Below are 21724 nucleotides of genomic sequence, written 5' to 3' on the forward strand. Positions count from 1 at the left end.
TTGAGCGTATGGTACTGTTTCAGGAATATTTCGGGTAAATCTCATTCTTGGAAAACCAAGGATTGCCTTTGAGAAGAGACCAGGATTATGCAAAAGTGTTCAAGAGTAGTAACCATTTTATTTTTGGTATGTCATTTTCAGGTTTGTGTTATAAAAGGGGCACTACAGAAGGGGTTAAGCAAAATGTTAAGAGATGCTATAATGTTGTCGAATAAATTAAATTAACAGTAATACGGTGCTGTCCATAAGCAGTAGAAATGTAGGAATTGTAGCTGTTTTTTTGCATAGTCCCCCAAATTTTAGAGGAGCAAAAGTAATGACCCAGTCACAGGTTTACGGCCTGCTTTATGGGCACTGACACTTCTTTCTTCCTCATGTTGAGAGACAACAACAGACTCCAAATGCAGATGGCACTCCTAGAATCAACTCAAGACCTTTTGCTAGCTCTTTTATGCATGTACTAATAATGAAACTTAACACACCTGTCCAAGATACATTTGAGTAGCCAATTGTCCAATTACTTTTGGTCCCCTAAAACTGAGGAGACAATATAAAAATGTAATTGAAATTAAAGCTAAAAGTTTGTCCTGTAACTTTATAGTATTGCTTTGTTTCAAGTTGAAATTGTACTTCCCTCTAGGGTCTTTCAGCACACTTATCCCTGGTTATGGGTACGCACTTTGCACTTTGTTGTACATCACCCTGGATAAGAGCGTCTGCCAAATGCCATTAACGTAATGTAATGTAAAAGTCCAATGTGCTGGAGTACAGAGCTAAAACAACAAAAATGTGTCACTCTACAAATACTTACGGACTGCAATTTCTTCCCACTCATGTTATGTGATTTCCTCCTATACAGTTCTCGTGCTCTGCCTAACATTGTTAATAGAACATAGACACTTGGCCTCTTCCAAGAAGATGACAGTTTTTCATGAGTGGACAGTCAATGCTTACTGAGGAGGAACTGAGTAGGTCTGTCTCTCAGAAATAAAGTTTCTGAGCTGTACGAATTTAAAAAAATGTTTAGGTGGAATTTCTCACAATTGTCTCAGTCCATTAACAATGCGTCATCCTGTCTCATTATCTTAAAGCTCCGTGATTTAAAACTCCTTTATTCGCGCATGATTTAAAAACCCTGGGTCATTCGTTCCAGATTTTAAATGAAAATTACGTCTAAGGGGTGAAAAGAGGCAAGGCTGTGAGGATATGATTTTGTGGTTCTTGTCATGCTTTGAGTATTCTTTCAAGTTTGTTGTTGTTTGCAGAGAAGTGATAGATTTAGAGGTAATTTTAATGGCAGCCCAGTGCAGGTAACTGAAGCCCCTCTCTCATAAAGTAAGTACAATAGGGTCAAGTGAAACCTGTTTCATCTATTTGTTCCATGCAAAATTGATAAATAACCTTCTCAATCTCAATCTGGCGATGAGTCTACAGGCCTTAAGGATACAGACTAGACATTTTGTGCAAATGTGCAATTTGTGCAATTTGATTATGTCACTTTGTCCAATCAATGAAATTGGTGGAGCAGTCCATCTATTAATCAAATAGTTTTGAACCAATTAATTAAGTACAGTTAGATGGAATAGTGCGCTCTTTGAGTGTGTTCCAGATCCATCAGAAATTACACAATATTGTCAGCATGCAATATTTCTTGTTGTGGTGAGACATGGTATCCCTGGTGTCTGCCACTTGACTTGTCGAAAATCGGGGGAGGGATTCTGCTGTCCTGACAGTGGTAGGCAAGTCATTGCACCACTGAGGAACCAGAACGGAAAACAGGCGTGAACGTGCAGCTCGACCGCCAGGTGCTCGTAGAGAGGGAACCATAAGGCGACCAGAGCTGGCAGACCGGAGTGGTCTAGCTGGGGAGTAGGGAGTGATTAAGGATTGTATGTAAGGTGGGGCAGTCCCCTTCGCAGCCTGAAATGCCAACACTAGGGCCTTGAATCGGATGCATGCGGTAATAGGAAGCCAGTGGAGGCCAATGAGGAGCGGGGTGACATGAGCCAACCTGGGCTGACTGATGATCAGGCGGGCTGCAGCATTCTGTACCAGCTGGAGGGGCTTGATGGCACAAGCTGAGAGACCGGCTAAGAGAGGGTTGCAGTAATCCAGGCGGGAAATGACAAGTGCCTGACATAGTATCTTGTTTCGATACCATCCTGTTTGTTACCACCTCTGCCATCGGCCTGCTGTATAAAATGGAAATCATCTGCAAAAATATTTGCTAAGCCGTTCAAAAAGGTACTGCTTGCATGTCAAATAAAGACAACTCTTCTAAAATTGACTGTTAAAAATGCTTTCTGAGATCAATGCAGTCTTTAAAGACACACTATGCAGTATTTATTTTCTTGTTCAGTCCCGTGTTTACATACCTACATCCCCAAGATGATCCTGGCCATTGCAGACTGTATGATAGCGATCAGCTAAGAAAACCACGGATTTGTAAAATATCTGCTTTACTAGACCCTTTCCACACAAGGCCTTTAGCTAGCTAAAAATGTGAAAGAAATGTGTTTGAAACAATGGCTGGCAGAAATCTCAAAGTGAGTGGACTGATTAAATAGGGTACTCTTTCTGTACCTCACATTTTATCATAAATAAATAATATGTACTACTTTTCCCTTTGAGACACATTTCTACATGTCCGTAGTACATAGAATTCACGTAAAGTATCCAACAATTTCATACAGCGTTTCATACAGTATACAGTATACCAAGAGAGAGAGAGAGAGAGAGAGAGAGAGAGAGAGAGAGAACTTGCTTTACAGTTGTGAAATATTAAAATATTAACTTTTTATAGACATAACTATAAAACCCTATGTGTCAGCTATTCACATTCAAAGCTGCACAATAGCACTGCTGGAAGACTTTGTGAAAGGAGTGATACACCCTCTTTTTAGAGACCAGACATATTTGTTTGCACAGGAGGATGAGTTCATGCCATTACCCAGAGCCAAACATTTCATTTTGCTAGATACAATACTATTGATGGGACCAAACAATAGTTGTGCTCTAGCCTGCACAAACGTTAACATCACTTAAATGTCGCATTCAGAGAATCTTTAGTTTTTTTACTTGCTGCCACAGACATCCTGATTGACAAAACTGATTTCAGCGAGATTCAGAGGGCGTTTCAAGGAGAGATCTGTCATGGACGTACCAAACCAACTGGGGACTGCTGCAGCCATCACTGCAATCTCAATTAAACAAAAACTGCTCCAATATGTTCATTATCTTTTATTATTACTAGCATAACCCTATTTACCAAGGCTCTTGAAAATGTCATAAGACAAAATACACGTGGCAGCTGAATTCTGCACACCCTTGCTGCTTGACCCTTACAGTGGCACTGGAAGTTTCAGAATCATGAGTAATAGGCCTATATCCTTCCTATGTTGAGCATCTATGTTACTAAAATGTCAGTCACATTTTGTTGTCTGTGCACTTTGAGCAACGTTTCCCCTGTATGCTAATGCTAAGACTTTGATTTACTTGCTTTCTAATAATGTCAGCCCAATGAAACATTAAATTATATAATTTATCATGGCGGCGGCATTACATTACATCAATGGCATTTGGCAGACACTCTTATCCAGAGCGACGTACAACAAAGTACAAAGTGCATACTCATAACCAAGGATAAGTCATATGAATAAAATCATAAATTCATAACCAAGAACTACAACTTATTGGACAAGTGGTTAACCTCGCAGGACATTTGGGAAAACTATGGAAACATTTATTTGTGTTTATGCACTTTACACTGCATGTATGTATGAAATGAGTGGACAGATATTGGAGTTTATTATATTTTCAGCATCACCTAGAGCATTATGCCTGCTTGAGAGCGAAATACAGTATCTGCAGGGTTTGCTTCATTTTGCAATGTGCAGTTTGCAAATGACTTCCTCCATGTCTGTGTCTGTATTTTCAGCTCACCAGTCCATTGTAAAATGAATCAATACACAAACAAACACAAAAAGGTTTTTAGCTATGGTTGTATATTCTTTGCCACTGCGGTGGTAACTTTGAAGAATAGTATTTTTAGCGGCCGTTACATATAGCATTACCTATGACATTTGATAGCTAGCACTGGTGTGATGCTTATCTCTATACATTTTACAGTCGTTCATCCTTCCCTGCTGGGCGATTGAAAAGTTTGTGTTATTGTACACAATGCAGTGTGCAAGGGTCGGCTTGGTTTAACTGGTTTCAAACATGGAGTATATTTTGGAGTACCCAATATTTTCACTTACACTAACCTGTTGGTTTGTCCATTGCCATGAACGTACTGTGTTCGGGGCGTGTATTTCAAAACCTACCCTTATCATGATCTGATTGGTCTTTGATGATGATTGGTTTTTGGATTGATTAATGGGGAGCCATCAAAACACGGTACGAAAAGCCAACTGGAGCCTGCATGTAACAGAGTACAAGTAGAACTTATAGCCTACAGTAGGCAGCTTGTATTTCAATTCAGGGAGAGAATAAATAGCTAAACGGTGCGATGATCACTCCTCTCTGGGAGTACTTATTTCCGGGAGACTCCTGGAAGTTCCCGGAAGCTCCAGTTGTCTCATGCCAAATATGTGCTTGACTAGGCACTAGGTCTAGGCATGAGCTCTCTGCCCTGGAGAGGAAATCAGCCGGTAGAATCACCTGAAAATATGAGCGGTGGCTTTTAGTTTTGTTAGCTGATAACGGCAGCTACTTCCTGTAAGGCTACCTACCGCTAGTCAGCCACTTGCTTGGTTAGCCACCAAGAGCAAACTCTCACAAATCCAGCTCACCACTGTAGTAGTCAATCCATACATGTATCCTCTTGCCCTCTTCGTCTTCTTTATGTTAGGTCGTAGAGTATATGAGTTCAGTGTGTTGGACACATGCTTTTCAGATACAGTAGAGGCGTAAAAATGGCCTATGCCCAGAAACAGCCTGAGGAGTTTTTAGAATAAGAAATACAAGTAGACAAGTAGGGGTTTTTGGCAGAAGTAATGACTCAGCCTTTTGTTTTATAATATTTCCAAGGTAAAAATATGCCTTTAACCTTTGTCAGTCTTTCTGTGAATGCACTGACATTTACCATTCACTTCTTTTGAGAGAGTGCCTCACAGAATTGGAGCTTTCAGTGAGTGAATGGTAGTTGGTATACGATCCCATCCATCAGCATTTGGCTTTCAGTTTTATTTTGGTAGCATCACACCGCTGAAAAAACCGTTCAAGCTAGGTTTTGAAACAGGTGGTAGCTGGTTGACCAATTCAGACCAGCTCCCAGCTTGACATGTCTTGTCAAGCTATATTTTTGAGTAGTTACCAGCTCAGATAAGCTACCAGCACTATGTGGTCGACCAGCTTCATGAGCAGCTTGTCCATGCTGGTTGACCAGCTCATACCCAGCTAGACCAGCTTCATGACCAGCTTGTCCATGCTGGTTGACCAGCTCATACCCAGCTAGACCAGCTTATGCCATAGCTGGATTTTACAGCATGGCATCATCACTCTGGATAGTTAGCCTCAGCCTCCGAGTCTCCATTTTGTGCTAGCTCTTTGTTGACATCGGCATTAGCACCTGCCAAAACATCTTGTCTTTTTGATTTGGTTTTTGGTGCTTTCAGTGCCATTATCAGTATAGAATAGGCTCAATAGGATTCAGTAATATGTTTGGTGTATTTTAAGACAGGATGGAATGGTGAAATAATATAAAATGATCAGAGCTCTGTGTCATACCCAGAAGCTGATCTGTGCATACAGGAAATTCCTTAAAGTAAAAGTAGTTAAAGAAAACTAAATACTCTTTAGTGGTAGGAAAAGGTGAGCAATGCTGGGCTGAATGGCCTGTTCTCGCCATTATGTAATGTTATGTGATGTTATGTTAAAATATGCCATTTCTGGAAACTATTTGATTGAAGTAAAAAAATTACGGGACACTGTTCCCATATAGCACTTGCCTCCCTCAACCCAACACCCAACTTTCTTAATTTTCAATTGACATAATTTCTTTGCCTCTGTCAATGAAACCATTATTACTATTGTGATGAGGACATTGTGCTTTTTTATTGTGATGGTGCAGTGCGGTTGTGTTCTATTTGGATGTACATCGCATACTGTGGGTGTGTGTGTTTGCAGAAGGAAGATTATTCTCCTCAATTAAAATCTCCTGCACTCAGGGGTTTCTCCTCCCTCTAATCCTGTATAATTCCTCAGCAGACAATGACTCTGGGATTACATCAGCGTTCACACACGCATCTCTCAATCTTGTGTGTGTGGCTCTGTCAGGTCCGTCGCCTCTCCTTAGCTTCCTCGTTCCCCTTTTTCAAAATCTGCATTCCATAAAACCCGTCTCGAGATCTTTCTCATCAAAACTGTCCTCTCTCTCTCTCAGACCCAAACCTCTGATCACCTGACCTCATTCTCTCATTATGTCTTTCACGCTAGTGAAATACAATGAGCAATGATGTGGTTCTCCGTGTCTCTCCGGGCTGCTGTTTCATTACAGCTGTTACATTATATGCCTAGCTTGTCCAGGTTAGAGAAGCCGGCTCCCTGGTGCAGAGGTTCACTCTCCATCAAACCAAAGGAAAATCTCAGATTAGAGTGATTTAAATGTTCCTGAAAAAAAGCTTGTGAACCGAGAGAAAGAATCGACCAATGTACTACAATGGCATACATTGTTATATCGTTGTAAGGGACTAAGTGCAATATGTAGGATTTAAAAATGGAAAATCCTTGGTAACATTTCCATATTAAACGTTGGCCAGGTCAGCCATACTGTCAGTCAGGAGGCTTCTGCCCACCTCATCCTGCAGTCGTGATGCCTTAGGCCAATAAGCTGCCCACAGTCTATCTGTACAGACTCTCTGTGTATCTGTGTAAGACTACCCTATCTGCACAGACTGTCTGCGCATCTGCATAAGACTACCCTATCTGCACAGACTGTCTGCGCATCTGCGTAAGACTACCCTATCTGCATAGACTGTCTGCGCAGCTGTGTAAGACTACCCTATCTGCACAGACTGTGTGCAGCTGTGTAAGACTACCCTAGGTGCGCAGACTGTGTGCAGCTGTGTAAGACTACCCTAGGTGCGCAGACTGTCTGCGCAGCTGTATAAGACTACCCTATCTGCACAGACTGTCTGCGCAGTTGTGTAAGACTACCCTATCTGCACAGACTGTCTGCGAAGCTGCGTAAGACTACCCTAGGTGCGCAGACTATCTGCGCAGCTGTGTAAGACTACCCTATCTGCATAGACTGTCTGCGCAGGTGTGTAAGACTACCCTATCAGCACAGACTGTCTGCGCAGGTGTGTAAGACTACCCTAGGTGCATAGACTGTCTGCGCAGTTGCGTAAGACTACCCTATCTGCACAGACTGTCTGCGCAGCTGTGTAAGACTGCCCTATCTGCACAGACTGTCTGCACAGCTGTGTAAGACTGCCCTATCTGCACAGACTGTCTGCGCAGCTGTGTAAGACTACCCTATCTGCACAGACTGTCTGCGCAGCTGTGTAAGACTACCCTATCTGCACAGACTGTCTGCGCAGCTGTGTCAGACTGCCCTATCTGCACAGACTGTCTGCGCAGCTGTGTAAGACTACCCTAGGTGCGCAGACTGTCTGCGCATCTGCGTAAGACTACCCTAGGTGCGCAGACTGTCTGCGCAGTTGCGTAAGACTACCCTATCTGCACAGACTGTCTGCGCAGCTGTGTAAGACTGCCCTATCTGCACAGACTGTCTGCACAGCTGTGTAAGACTGCCCTAGGTGCGCAGACTGTCTGCGCAGTTGCGTAAGACTACCCTATCTGCACAGACTGTCTGCGCAGCTGTGTAAGACTGCCCTATCTGCACAGACTGTCTGCGCAGCTGCGTAAGACTACCCTATCTGCACAGACTGTCTGCACAGCTGTGTAAGACTGCCCTATCTGCACAGACTGTCTGCACAGCTGCGTAAGACTACCCTATCTGCACAGACTGTCTGCACAGCTGTGTAAGACTGCCCTATCTGCACAGACTGTCTGCACAGCTGTGTAAGACTACCCTATCTGCACAGACTGTCTGCGCAGCTGTGTAAGACTACCCTATCTGCACAGACTGTCTGCGCAGCTGTGTAAGACTACCCTAGCTGCACAGACTGTCTGCGCAGGTGTGTAAGACTACCCTATCTGCATAGACTGTCTGCGCAGGTGTGTAAGACTACCCTATCAGCACAGACTGTCTGCGCAGGTGTGTAAGACTACCCTAGGTGCATAGACTGTCTGCGCAGTTGCGTAAGACTACCCTATCTGCACAGACTGTCTGCGCAGCTGCGTAAGACTACCCTAGGTGCGCAGACTGTCTGCGCAGTTGCGTAAGACTACCCTATCTGCACAGACTGTCTGCGCAGCTGTGTAAGACTGCCCTATCTGCACAGACTGTCTGCGCAGCTGTGTAAGACTACCCTATCTGCACAGACTGTCTGCGCAGCTGCGTAAGACTACCCTATCTGCACAGACTGTCTGCGCAGTTGTGTAAGACTGCCCTATCTGCACAGACTGTCTGCGCAGCTGTGTAAGACAACTCTATCTGCACAGACTGTCTGCACAGCTGTGTAAGACTACCCTATCTGCACAGACTGTCTGCACAGCTGTGTAAGACTACCCTATCTGCACAGACTGTCTGCGCAGCTGTGTAAGACTACCCTAGCTGCACAGACTGTCTGCGCAGGTGTGTAAGACTACCCTATCTGCACAGAATATCTGCACAGCTGCTTCAGTTGTTCCCAGCTGTGCACAGTGTTACTTCTTTTTTTTTCCCTTCACAAATAGTTTGGAAAGATAATTTTGTAGATTGCTGAACATGTCAAACAGCACTTGTGAAGAACATCAACAAAAAATCAAAGTTAATGATATGTGTTAACAGGATCCAGGCGTTGATCAGAACAGAAAAACTGAACAGTTGACCCAGGTGGGGATGTTTCCAGGGGGAGGGAGGATCAGGTTGGGGCGGGAGAAGGCGTGTTAGTGCAGCTGACCTACGAGACGGCGTGAAAGTGGGTTATTAGTGCGCCTGCCCTGCAGTAGAGTTTCAGCTGAGGAAACTGGAGTTAGTTCAACAGCCCTTCAGATTGGGGAAAAGAGACAGATATTTCAAAACAGAGGGCCTTCTAACAGACCCTTGGTGGCTTCAAGGGCGACGGTCAAGCCATTGGCGGTTATTCCCTTCCAGAGATCCAGCTACAGTCAGTGGGCGGCACGATGGCACAGCGGGTAGCACTGCTGTCTCATAACAAGAAGGTTCGAGCCCCGCCCGGGCCTTTCTGTGTGGAGTTTGCATGTTCTCCCTGTGTCCGTGTGGGTTTCCTCCGGGTACTCCGGTTTCCCCCCACAGTCCAAAGACATGCAGGTTAGGGACTAACTCTAACTCTGGCGCATTTGCATTGATTTGGAAACTGAAAATGTTGATTAATGTGCACTGTCCCTAATAAATAAAATAAAATAAGGCCATAGCTCTACTGGTCTCCCCTGCAGTCCACAATCTCTACCAGAAAACAAAATAAGTTGGAGAAAAAGATTTTATAATAGCATGTACTCTCAAGTCTAATTATAATCCCAGTCACACAAGCCCCCCATCTCACAGTGAGGCAGGAGATCAGTGTGGACTAGTGTGGATCAGCGTGGATCAACGTGAATATTAATAGAAAAGTCAAAGTATTGAAGAAGGCTGACTTAATAATCAGGCACAGAAATAACTTTAAGTGGTGATTTCTATATTTAATCTGCCAGTGTGTGGATAATACTTACAGTGATACGTAGCTGCACTTTCTTGCTGCACATATGCATGATATGACAAATACATCATCTATTATACAATAGCGTATATCAATCTGGCCACCAGATCATGAACATTTTTATTGATAATTGATAAGTTATTTGTGTAGAGACAAAAGCAAAAGCAAGACCAAAAGCTAACAATAAAATAATGTTTTGGGGCAATAGGTTACCCAAACTAGGTTTATACATATGCATAATTAAAAGATTGTATTTGGCACTTATTTTGCTGCTGTAATTTCTTCTGGAAGGTTGTTCTGCGGCCTCCTTTGAGTTTTATCTAGCACTTTGAATTTATCGATAGATCTGAGAGTCTGAGAGGTTGTTCTGTTTTCTAAGCGATTAGAAGCTCAGTAATATATTACCCTTGGTCTTATTACGGAATTAATAGAATCTTTAAATCAATTCGTAAAGGTGCTGCAAGCCAGCACAGGGATACAAGGTTTGTGGGAATAAAGTGTTAGCTTGTATTTCAGAAGGCTCACGCTGATCTTCAGCCAATTTAAGATGAGAAAGGGCTTGCTAGGTTGCACAGGTACATATACAGTGGATTACAGTAATCAAACTAAGATGAAAGAAAAACATGAATCACCAAAAAACCTGATAAAAAGCTAATGTGAGATATGTTTATCAATCTATAGTGCAATTCATAAATATTTGGACAATGACACACTTTTTGTTGTTTTGGCTATGTACTCCAACACTTGGATTGGATTTGAAATAAAAAAATCGATATGAAGTCCAGAATGTGACTTTGGTGTTTTGGAGTTTACATCTATATCAGGTGATCTGAGTACAGCCCTTTTTTTGACATAGTTCCTTCATTTTAGGGGACCAAAAATAATTTACGTAATCTTAAACTTCATATGTTGTACTTGGTTGTAATTCCTTTGCATTCAATGACTGCCTGTAGTTGTAGACAACAGATGCTGGATATCTTCATCCTGTTACAGTCATATCATCACAAAGACACAAGCTAGTTCCAGTGCAGCTATACCTGCCCAAGAAACACTACCGTCATGTTTCACAGATGCGGTATGCTTTGGAGAATGAACAATTCCTTTCTTTCTCCACACTTTCCTCTTTTCATCACTTTGGTACAGGTTCTTCTTCTTCTTCTTTCATGTAACATCAGAGGTCCAACTCGATGTCGTGCAGCCATGCCCTTGTCTCTGGTCCTACGTCAAAGAGGCTGGCTTCCGAGGGTGGTCTGTATAGGGGGCAGGTGGTAATTATGTGTTCGGCAGTCTGCTCAGGCTCGCCGCACTCGCAAGCAGCGCTGTCTGCCAGGCCCCACTTCTTCATAGATGATTTAAAGCGACCGACCCCAGTTCATAGACGGTTCAATAAGGTCCATTGCCGGCGTGGTAGGTCATCTCCTCCTATGGCACCACCTCCCGGGTCCCAGATGTAGCCGTGGATGCGGGTGGGCCTGGCCATCTCCCACTCCTGCTTCCAAGCTGCCACCAGCCATGCATTTCTGGACAGGTCCTGAGGGACAGAGTGAAGCATCTCTTGTGCCGCCTTGTTGTAGGGGTGGCGGGACTTGAGTCTACTTGGAGGCGCTGCTGTCGTTGTGGTGTTATGCAGGATGTGCCAGTCGTGTTTCTGTGCCTTTCTTGCCAGTGCGAGGGTGGCAGCCTCCCGCCGGAGACCGGCCGGAGCGATTCCCGCAAGGACTGGCAAGAGGAAGACAGGGGTAGGTTTCAGGCATCCAGTTATGATCCGGAGGGCGTTGTTAATAGCCACATCCACCTTTCTCGCATGCGGGCTCCTGCTCCAAGCTGGGGCGCAGTATTCCGCTGCAGAAAAGACCAGGGCCTGGGTAGGTATACGTAGCGTCTTAGCGGAGGCTCCCCAGGTCGTGCTGGCGAGGCGACGGATCAGCGAGACCCTTGAAGTTACCTTGGCCTTAACTTCTTCAAGATGTTGTTTGAAGGACAGTGTCCGATCCAGACGCACGCCGAGGTACTTCGGGGCTTGCTGAAACTCCCGGCGTTTGTTGTCGATGCGCACCTCCAGTTCCCTCTTAGCTTCCCTGTTGCTGAGATGGTATGCTGCTGTTACTGTCTTACCGATGCTGAGCTGTAGACGCCACCTCCGAAGGTAGGCTACCAGGGTACCCATGTCTTGGTTAGGCCATCCTCAGGTACAGGTTACTCACAGGTTACTCATATTGTGGCTTCTCTTTATCATAGTCTTTGACACATGAGTGTTCTCGATCTGTTTTACCGTTGAAAAGAGTTTTTTCTTCAAAACTGAAAGTATTCTTTGGTCATCCACTACAGTGTCTCCATTCCGTTTCTGATAGGAGAATTTCCACTCGTTAACGGCTACACAATCATATAAGCTGCTTTTGGGGCTGCAAACTATTCAGTCTCATCTGATATTCCCGGAGAAATGTCTGGGCTTTCATAATCTGTGTGTCTTCATTTCACATTCAGTGTGTAATGAACACACGGGGCATTTGGGGGAACACGATTCAGTGAGGGAAAGAATTTGACACAATGCCCAAACAGCTGTTTTACTCCAGTCTATATTCCAGTTTTGCAGTGGTTCTGGGATTTGCTCTGTGAATCTATTGAATTATTGTAAAATTGGTCAAATATATTTGTAGATATATTTACGTGTCAGTATATAAAACACATTTGTGATATGTCTCTTGTTTGTGGATCATGTTACAAGCATTTTTGAATAATATGGAATAATATAATCTCTCTGCGTAGTACCCATACATATTGACTTATTGTCTTTTGCTGCTGTAGCCTATGCATTTAGTTTTGATGCATTGTGTGTTCAGAGATGCTCTTCTGTTACTGTCACCTTCCTGTCAGCTTTGACCAGTCTGGCCATTCTCCTCTGACCTCTCTCATTAACAAGACGTTTCTGCCTGGAGAACTGCCGCTCACTGCAAGTTTTTTGTTTCCGCACCATTCTCTGCAAACTCTAGAGATTGTCGTGCATGAAAATCCCAAGAAAGCAGCCGTTTCTGAGATAATCAAACAACCCTGTCTGGCACCAACAATGATTCCACGGTCAAAGTAATTTAGATCAGTCTTCCTCATTCTGACATTTGGTCTGAAAAACAGCTGAACATCTTGACCATGTCTGCATGCCTTTATGCATTTAGTTGCTGTCACATGATTGGTTGATTAAATATTTGCATTAACAAGCAAGGTACAGGTCTACCAAATAAAATGCTCAGGTACTTGGTCAGTCTAAAGATAAAAATAAAAGCTTTCAATTACAGTCAACGGTGAAAAATTTCTGTTGCACCATCCATGAACAGCAGAAGTCCCACTATAGAATCGATTTAAATCTTTAAACTTTATGTACAAGATGGCAGTGCTAATGAGGTTAAGTGCTCCAGTGGAAGATACCTGATACCCTTACATATACCACCTGGTGTTGTTTGTGTGAAAAGCAAACTGTAAACCACTAGGGGTGGTTGCTACAAATGGCTTCTTCGTCTTACAGGGGGAAATGCAACGTGACTGCCCCTACTGTTGGAACCTCGCCATTATTTTCCCAGCAGGCAAAATTCTTACCGCAGAAGCAAACCGCCTACTGAAACACAGTTTTTCCTATGTTTTATTGTGTTGATTTCCTGTTCGGGAAATCATGGCTGTACCCCACTTTCATATGTATATCCTTAAGAAATGTTATAATGGAGGCTGTTACATTCTACCTTAGTCCGGCTGTCATCGGTGCTATAAGTAGCAGCATATTGTTAATGTTAGGCTAATGGCGGCATAAAACAAACACCCCATTACGTTTAACCTGCCTGGGGTGTCTCTGCACTTTGCCTGGCTAGCAAAACTGTGCAATATCTTACTAAGACTGTTTATGATGACATAATTTAAATTCCTTGGATTACACACAGAAGGCAGTAAAACCAAAAAAACGAACGGAAACCGTAAAAAAATGAACGTGCAGGTAGCCAAAAGAGGCTCTCCCGTCATTCACTGGACACAATGAGAGGGTAATTCTGCATGTTTAAGCTGAAATACGTTTCTCAAGCTCAAACATGACCACCTGAAAAGTCAGGGTTACATTTTGCCCTGTGTTAGATTTGGCCCCACTCTCCACTACACCCCTGAGGTCTGATGTGATTATAAACAGAAAGTGAAGTGCACCAGACTGGGGTCACCATCGGTTCTGAGGACCATGACTCACATTTAAAATGAAATTACAGATCCTTATGGGGTCCTTGGCATTAGATTAGCAAAAATCAACTGACTATTCATACAATTGTTGGTTAATTGTGATCAGCACAAAGGAAAAACATTTACCTAACGAATGAACAAATGAAGAGAAGGAAACTAAACATAGAATATCAAACCCAAAAATCTTTCAGTGGCTGAATGCGCCAGTATCCACCAGGATTCATTGTATTCTGTTTGAAAATTACACACACACACAACACAATATATCATAATTTACAAAACAAAAAAACATTTTTTTAAATTGTTCAAAAACAAATTGTTGCTTGAATTGTAAGGGGGAATAATTAGAGCAGAGCAGAGCACATTTCTGGGTGATGGACAGATATTAAAATACATAAAACCTGGATAACCCCAAATTACATTTTTTCTCGATAAGCATGCCGTCAGTGGTGAGGCAATGGTGAGGCAATCCCCTCAGCTTGGGCAGAAACATCCCATACAGAAATATAATATATGCATTCATGATCATGTCTATCTTTACAGACGCTCCAGGACCTGTGGAATTGTTGCATCCATCAAATCCTACGTCAGTTTCACCTTTCTTCCCTCCATTGGAATTACATGGCACTGCATGTGGTGAAACTTATGTAGGAACAAAACCCATGGATTCGTTTTGTTTTTTTAATATGAAATATTCTGCAGGTCCTGCAGCACCTGCTAAGATAGACGGGATCATGAACACCAGTATGCACCAAGATATTTAAATAACAAATAAATGCACCCCCCCATGAGTTTTTTTTCATTTAAAAATTAAACTTTTGAATGCAATTCACTTATGATTATCTAAATACACGTATCACATAATGAAATGTTGTGTTTATAGACAATTTTATCCAGTTTAAAGCATTTTGGTTTGAGCAGGTGGTTTTAGTGTTGTGGCTGATCGGTGTATAGAAATTAAATAAAACAATGCAAATGGTTTCGATGGTCATTATTCGAAAAATGCCAGTGGGAATATGCCTCAAATATGGTATTTTCTCAACTGAAAAACTTTAAACTTTAAACATACAATAATACAAAAATTGCCTCAGCAGACACAGCAAAATAAAAACAATCAATGTGCAGTGAATGTCTAAACATTCAAAGTTTCAAAGATATTAGAACCCTAATGTATTCCAAAAGAAAGTGTGTTTCTTTCAAGCCGTGAATATATTTCTTGAGGCTGTTAGTGTTTTTGACACGAAGCAAGACTACACACTGAACATGAGAGAACTCCCTCTTGACTTCATTCCAGGATTTGAAAATAACTCTTTTTCCAAACTTGTCAATTTCAGAATAACTGCACAACCGCTCTACAATATCACTGAGGTAGTCCTGGGACAAGGCCAGAACTTCTTTCCAAATATTTCACAGAAACCAACAGTTGCTGTTCAATGATGTCTCTACATGGACAATTGTACATCCAGCATTGTCAACTCGTGAGGGCAGACATTAAATTAAAACTGCAATGTAATTGTGATATCATACTGCTTGAAATGTTTGCCTTTTTTCGGTTGATACGTATTGAGCTGTCTTGAGTTAAGCCATGAAGATGAACATGTTGACATTGAAACAAGACTGATGCTTCTGTATTGTAGTGGGAAAATTATTTGAGTGTATATGTAATCACCAAAATTATTAGCATAATGTCTTCCTTGGTGTCTGCACATCTGTCATAATACTATGTTCAGATGCGACACAGAAAAATGTGTTAACAAAGAAAAACTTGTCATTTGACCTTTTTGTTTGTAAAAACCCATCTCTGATGCCTTATTAAAATACTCTGAATAAGAATGACTGGCCAAAAGCTTAATTTTAGTGCGCCAAAATGTTTTCTTTGTCACAATACAGATTTTGTCACTACTAAAGCATCCATTCTAAATATATTTCCCAAAAACTACCACTGCTAAATGTCATACTCAAAAAGTGCTGGTAATCGGAACGTCTAAACTCACAGATCAGATACATAGGGATGCAGTAGCTCTCACATACTATGTTATGGAAATAAAATTTGTTACATTTTTCCTTCATAGATTGATGTCTCTCTATCTGTCTGTCCATCTGTCCAACCGGCTGGGGGCAATTGGCGGTGGGGCAGATGTAGCCTTCGCAAAGGCCACCAGCTCTTTTGCTTTTTTCTTCTTAAACACTGCAGCCCAAGGTCTCAAGGCAGGGGCATTTGGTGCTTGGCGAGGTGAAAATGGAAGAATCGAAGGGACACTAACTAATTCACTGTGTCAACTTCAATATTACAAAGACAGAGCTTTGGGGTGCTAGGCTAACAATGTATTTCCAAGCTTCGAGAAGGGATTATTTGGTGTTAATAAATCTGATTGCTATCTCACTAACGTTCCACTTTTCCTTGATTTAGTTGTGGTAATGTTTTTTATTGTGAAGGCGCATTCATCATGTGTTGTCTCTGTGTTGGGGGCGGCCTGTAGCGTAGTGGTTAAGGTAAATGACTGGCACACACAAGGTCAGGCACACACAAGGTCAGTGGTTCTAATCCCGGTGTAGCCACAATAAGATCCGCACAGCCGTTGGGCCCTTGAGCAAGGCCCTTAACCCTGCATTGCTCCAGGGGAGGATTGTCTCCTGCTTTCTAATCAAATGTACGTCGCTCTGGATAAGTGCGTCTGCCAAATGCGAATAATGTAATGTAATGTAATGTCTCTTCATCATGTGTTGTTCTTTTTTATGAATCTTTTAAAAGAATGGTCCATAGCCATGGCACATTTTGTTTATGGGTAAGCATGGACTTGTAAATATTTTATGTAGAATGGTCAGGGGATTTTTAATGAATGTTGAGGTATGTAGTATTATTTTTTTATGTGTTTGTTTTTTATTTTACTCTGAATTGATAATTGCTTCTTTTATAAGAATGAGCAGTTCTGAAAGTTGTTCAATACACAAAATGTATTTGAATATTTGGACCCCATTGCCATATGTGTTTGGCATATATGCCAGAGAAAGATTTGAAGAGCCTAGGCTGTTTCAATGGCTTCTCGCTGCGGGACAAAAGTGAAGTGAGCTAAGGCACTGTGCCCTTGCTATGTAGGGGAGTCAGATGCTGTGTGATATCGCTCCACCGCAGACCACACAGAGAGGCTTGGCATATCTCTAGGTGTACCTCTAATGGCAGCATAAATCACAGAGTGCCGTATGTCTCCGATGGTTTGAGAAGTGCAAATAGGACGTGGGGCAATTACAGAAATATCAATCACTGTTTTAATGGCAGTCTACCTGCTGGATGATTTTAATTGAAATGTTTAACATTAGTGCAAGGAATTCCATATGCGGTTGTACTGTAACCAGGTAGACAGACCAGGACTGCGTGTGTGTGAGTGTGTGTGTGTGCGTGTGTGTATGTGTGTGTGTGTGTGTGTGTGTAGCATGCATGCGTGTGTGTGTGTGTGTGCGTGCATGCGTGTATATGCGTGCTTGTGTGTGTGTGTGTGTGTATGTGTGTGTGTGTGTGTGTAGCATGCATGCGTGTGTGTGTGTGTGTGCGTGCATGCGTGTATGTGCGTGTGTGTGTGTGTGCTTATGTGCGTGTGCATGCGTGTGTCTGGGGGCACTGCAGCGAGAGTATCATGAGGTGATACGGTGGAGATTGGATTAGAGATCTGGGCTGTTTGTTGATGTTTAGAATGTGGAATGAGAGCGAGAGAGGGGGGGGCGGTGTGGGTAAGACAAGGGGAGAGGGAAATTGAGAAACAGTAGGGAAAAGCAAGGGAGAAAAGAGCAGGGGGAGGTATGAAATGGAGAGAGAAAGAAATGGATGAAAAAGAGGTTGTGCAAAAGAGGCAGAGGGAGAGATGGATGGGCAGAGAGGGAAAACAGAGAGAGAGAGAGAGAGAGAGAGAGAGAGAGAGAGAGCCATGCTGCACATTGCTGATCTATAAACCAAAGCCTTGGTTCCTCTGCATGCTTGAGGGGTGGGGGTTAAAGCTGATTGGTTGAGCTGAGAGGGGAGGTGTGTCAGGTCTGTGAATGAGAACCCCTACCCCCCTCCATGTTAGGATTCTGAGACCGTTATCTCGAGAGAGACAGAGAGAGAGAGAGAGAGAGAGAGAGAGGAGGAAAGGAGGACTTATGTGTGGGTCTGTGAGCATGCGTGCGTGCGTGTGAGTGTGTGTGTGTGTGAGAGAGAGAGAGACAAGGAAAGAGGGAGGGAGGGAGAGAGAGGAATATAGAAGGGAGAGCTCCAGGCTTTCACATAGGACTACTACAGTATTGCAGTCTTCCTCCCCCCCCTTTGAAGAAGCTGCTCTGCTTTCCAGCTCTCCTTGTCTTCTTGTTTGGACAGTGCTGCTGCCTGGCACCTATCTTTCCTCACCTGTCTAGCGAGGAGGAGGATAAGGAGGAGGATAATTGTCTGGAGAGGAGGACAGGCAGAGGGAAGAGAACAGCAGGACCGGGGCTGCAGTGGCGTGGAGCTCCATTGATTGGGACTGGCTGTACCTGGATTGGGAGATCGAAATAGCCAGAGAGAGGAGGAGAAGGAGGAGGAACGGGGAGGGAGGACAGGAGGAAGGCAGAGGTAGAGTGCCACGCAAGGAGTCGGTGTGGGAAGGCAAAACAAAGACCGTGACCGGGAGAATGTGAGGCAAGGCAGCAAAAGGATTGGAAAACAGAAAAGAAGGGATTGAGAAGACAAGAAAATGTGTTTATAAGAGAGAGGGAGAGGGAGAGCTCTTGGATGAGAACCAGTGCAATACAATTGTTTCTGTTTGGATGCTCTTTTTTTCTTTTCACCCTTTCATCTCTCTTTTTATCTTGTCCTTGTTTTCGCATGCACTGCTGTTTACCCTGCTATATCTCCACTACCATCCTCCCAGTCAGGGGTCCTCATAACTTTCTCTCCATCTGGGGATGTTTGTAACTTAGGGAATTCTTTCCATATACCCAGCTAATACATTCACAGTTCCATATGCTGAGCTAACACATCTATTATTTAACATGCTTCATCTGTAAAGAAAACATTCATCGACTGCAGCTCGACTCTGCTGTGCCCGGCACCCTCCTTGGTGTTGGGGAGCGTTTGAGCTTCGCAACACCAGCATTCGTTTAGAAGTCATTGTTGTGTGTCTGTGTCATGAACTGAAATTTAGTCAAATAGATCAATGTCCTGGGGTCCACTGGGATAGGCATTAAAGGAGAACTGGGTGATAATTTGACCGTACTGGTTGAATGTCGACAAGCTAAACCAGTGATCCGTTTGAGCCAGAAGTAAACCCAGCAATCAGCTCTAGACTCAAGTCAGCGATCAGTCTGATGCTAAGCCAGAGATAAGTCTTAGTTTGAATTTTAGCCAGTGATCAAGTTTAAGTGTTTGTGCTCGAGCTTAGCTTAGCCTCTGTTTGAGCAGAGGGTTACTTTGCCCCCGAGTGGGGATAGAGTTTGGAGCCCCAGCGTTGTGGGGATAGACTGGCCCCTGGCCTAAGTGGTGTGTGATAATTTGGCCCCTGTGGCCCCTGGTCCTGGCAGCCGATGCGTCGCTCCAGCACGGCCGAGTCGCCCTACCGCCGCAGCCCGTCCCTGGACAGCAACAGCAAGCCGGGCTCCCCGCCCCTGCACTCCACATTCCGCCGCTACAGCAGTGACTATGAGTACAGCAGCACGCCGTTTGGCTTCGGCATCCACACGGCCCCCAAACCCGGGGCCCAGGCCACCAAGGGCCGCTACGCCAACGCCCAGGGGAAAAAGTATGTGGTGTTTTACCTGGACCTGTCCTTCATCTTCCTCCTAGAGCTCCGCCACTGCAGGATGGCCAAGGGCTGCCTCACCGGCCTGCGCTATGGCATGGTCTTCTTCAACCTTCTCTTCTGGGTGAGTGTTCATGGTCTTATGTAAAATACTGTACTCTACTGGCTGAATCTTTATGGTCTTCTGTAAAATACTGTACTCTACTGGCTGAATCTTTATGGTCTTCTGTAAAATACTGTACTCTACTGGCTGAATCTTTATGGTCTTCTGTAAAATACTGTACTCTACTGGCTGAATCTTTATGGTCTTCTGTAAAATACTGTATTCTACTGGCTGAATCTTTTTGGTCTTCTGTAAAATACTGTATTCTACTGGCTGGATCATCACAGTCTTCTGTAAAATACTGTATTCTACTGGCTGAATCTTCACAGTCTTCTGTAAAATACTGTATTCTACTGGCTGAATCTTCACAGTCTTCTGTGACCTGCACTACTGGGTGAGTATTTGTGGCCCTCCATGATCTATTTTATTGGGTGAGTTTCCATGGATTTATACAAGGTTCTGTGAGATTTTGTGGCATTCTCCAACCTGCTGTACATGATCTTCTGCAACCTGCTCTAATAGATCATTCATTGCTTTCTGCAACATTGTCTTTTGGTTGACTCTTTGGGTCTTCTTAAATGTGTTCTTCTCGATGGGTCCTGATGGCTTTCTTCAGTGCAGCTGCATGTAGCCATTGGCTACTGGCCACTTTGTTATTTGTTCTGGTCCGATAGTGAGGGTGTCCGTACCTAGTGTTAACTAGCATTTTTTTCTGTTTTACACCACAGTTACACAGTTACACTGTGTATTTGTAGATATTCCCCTATACTAATCGATCACATCCTAGAACACAAAAAGCAAATAGAAAAAAAATACTCTTGTGGCTTTTAAAATACAACAGAATCACTAGTTATAGGTTGTTCTATTAGCCATAATCACAGACCCATGTACTCCACCGAATGTACCAATGCTAGATGTCAGAAGGGGACCAAGCCACAATGCAAATGTCTAAAATCATTGTCACATAAGCACTGCCTCATAATATTAACAAGCCATTCAGCAAAATGATTGCATTTAGTTATTTGCGTGTGGCTTACTCCTATCATTAACATACTGAAAAATGTATAGACACCTTAGGATATATTGGCATCATATTGTCGTAGTTCATATTTGGTCTGTGTGGCGAAAATATTGCTTCACACAAATCTTGTTTACAAGTTACACCTAAGGCATACTTAAAATTGACTTCCACTGATGAATGCCTTAGTTTTTTCAAGGGTAAATTGGATCAAGCCTCCCTAATGTTACGGTTTATGGTGAAAACATCTCCAGTTAGCTTACTTTAAAAATCCCATTTTATTGCAACAGCGAGATGGTGGTATTGGATGGATCTTTTTTCTCAGACTTTCATGCTTCAATTTAGAAACCAATTTTCTCCCAGTTTTTACTCTCTTCTGAAATAAACCCAGTACATTTCCAGATTTCTTCTCAGAAAACTAAAAACAAAAGTGGTGGGACATTGATGAAATGTTTTCATTTTTTTTGAAGGTCTGGACATCTTCTCTCGAAAAAGTGGAAGATCATTAATACCTGACGTGGATGTATTTTGATATTTTTCCAATTTTGTTTTCTTCTTTTGACAAAGTGCGCACGCGTAAGCTTGTGTTGTTATTCGCTGGGGGCTCCTCGTCACACCATCCGACTTCAAATTTACCTTAAATGCCACTTTTAATAACTTGGCCTCAGACATGTCTCTGTCTAACCAAACATACATCAAGAGGCTCTAAAAATCTGTGACTGCGATTCTCTCTCTTCCCATCTCAGTTTGCCTTTTCCTTGTCACGCTGATCTGTGCGGCTGGTTTCTCGACACTGATTCGGCTCAGTCTCTCAGACGGGCTTCTCTTTGTGACAGCAGATTAAACGTGCCTCTTCCTCCGGCGCTCGTGTCAGTACCTCAGC

General features: G+C 43.2%; 1 protein-coding gene across 2 annotated transcripts in view; it reads left to right on the forward strand.

Moving 5' to 3' along the window:
• Positions 1–21724, forward strand: part of tspan4a (tetraspanin 4a) — a 79796-nt gene that overhangs the window by 11228 nt on the left and 46844 nt on the right. The window contains exon 2 of one of the 2 annotated variants that reach the window (XM_061221838.1): positions 19765–19844. In XM_061221838.1, the coding sequence (XP_061077822.1) occupies positions 19782–19844 (63 nt within the window). In that variant the 5' untranslated portion in view covers positions 19765–19781. Of the gene's footprint in view, positions 1–18197; positions 19845–21724 lie in introns of those variants that run through there. The other variant, XM_061221837.1, reaches the window with a different exon arrangement.

This window comes from Conger conger, chromosome 15 (assembly GCF_963514075.1).
Source record: "Conger conger chromosome 15, fConCon1.1, whole genome shotgun sequence".
In the NCBI taxonomy this organism is placed as follows: Eukaryota; Metazoa; Chordata; class Actinopteri; order Anguilliformes; family Congridae; genus Conger; species Conger conger.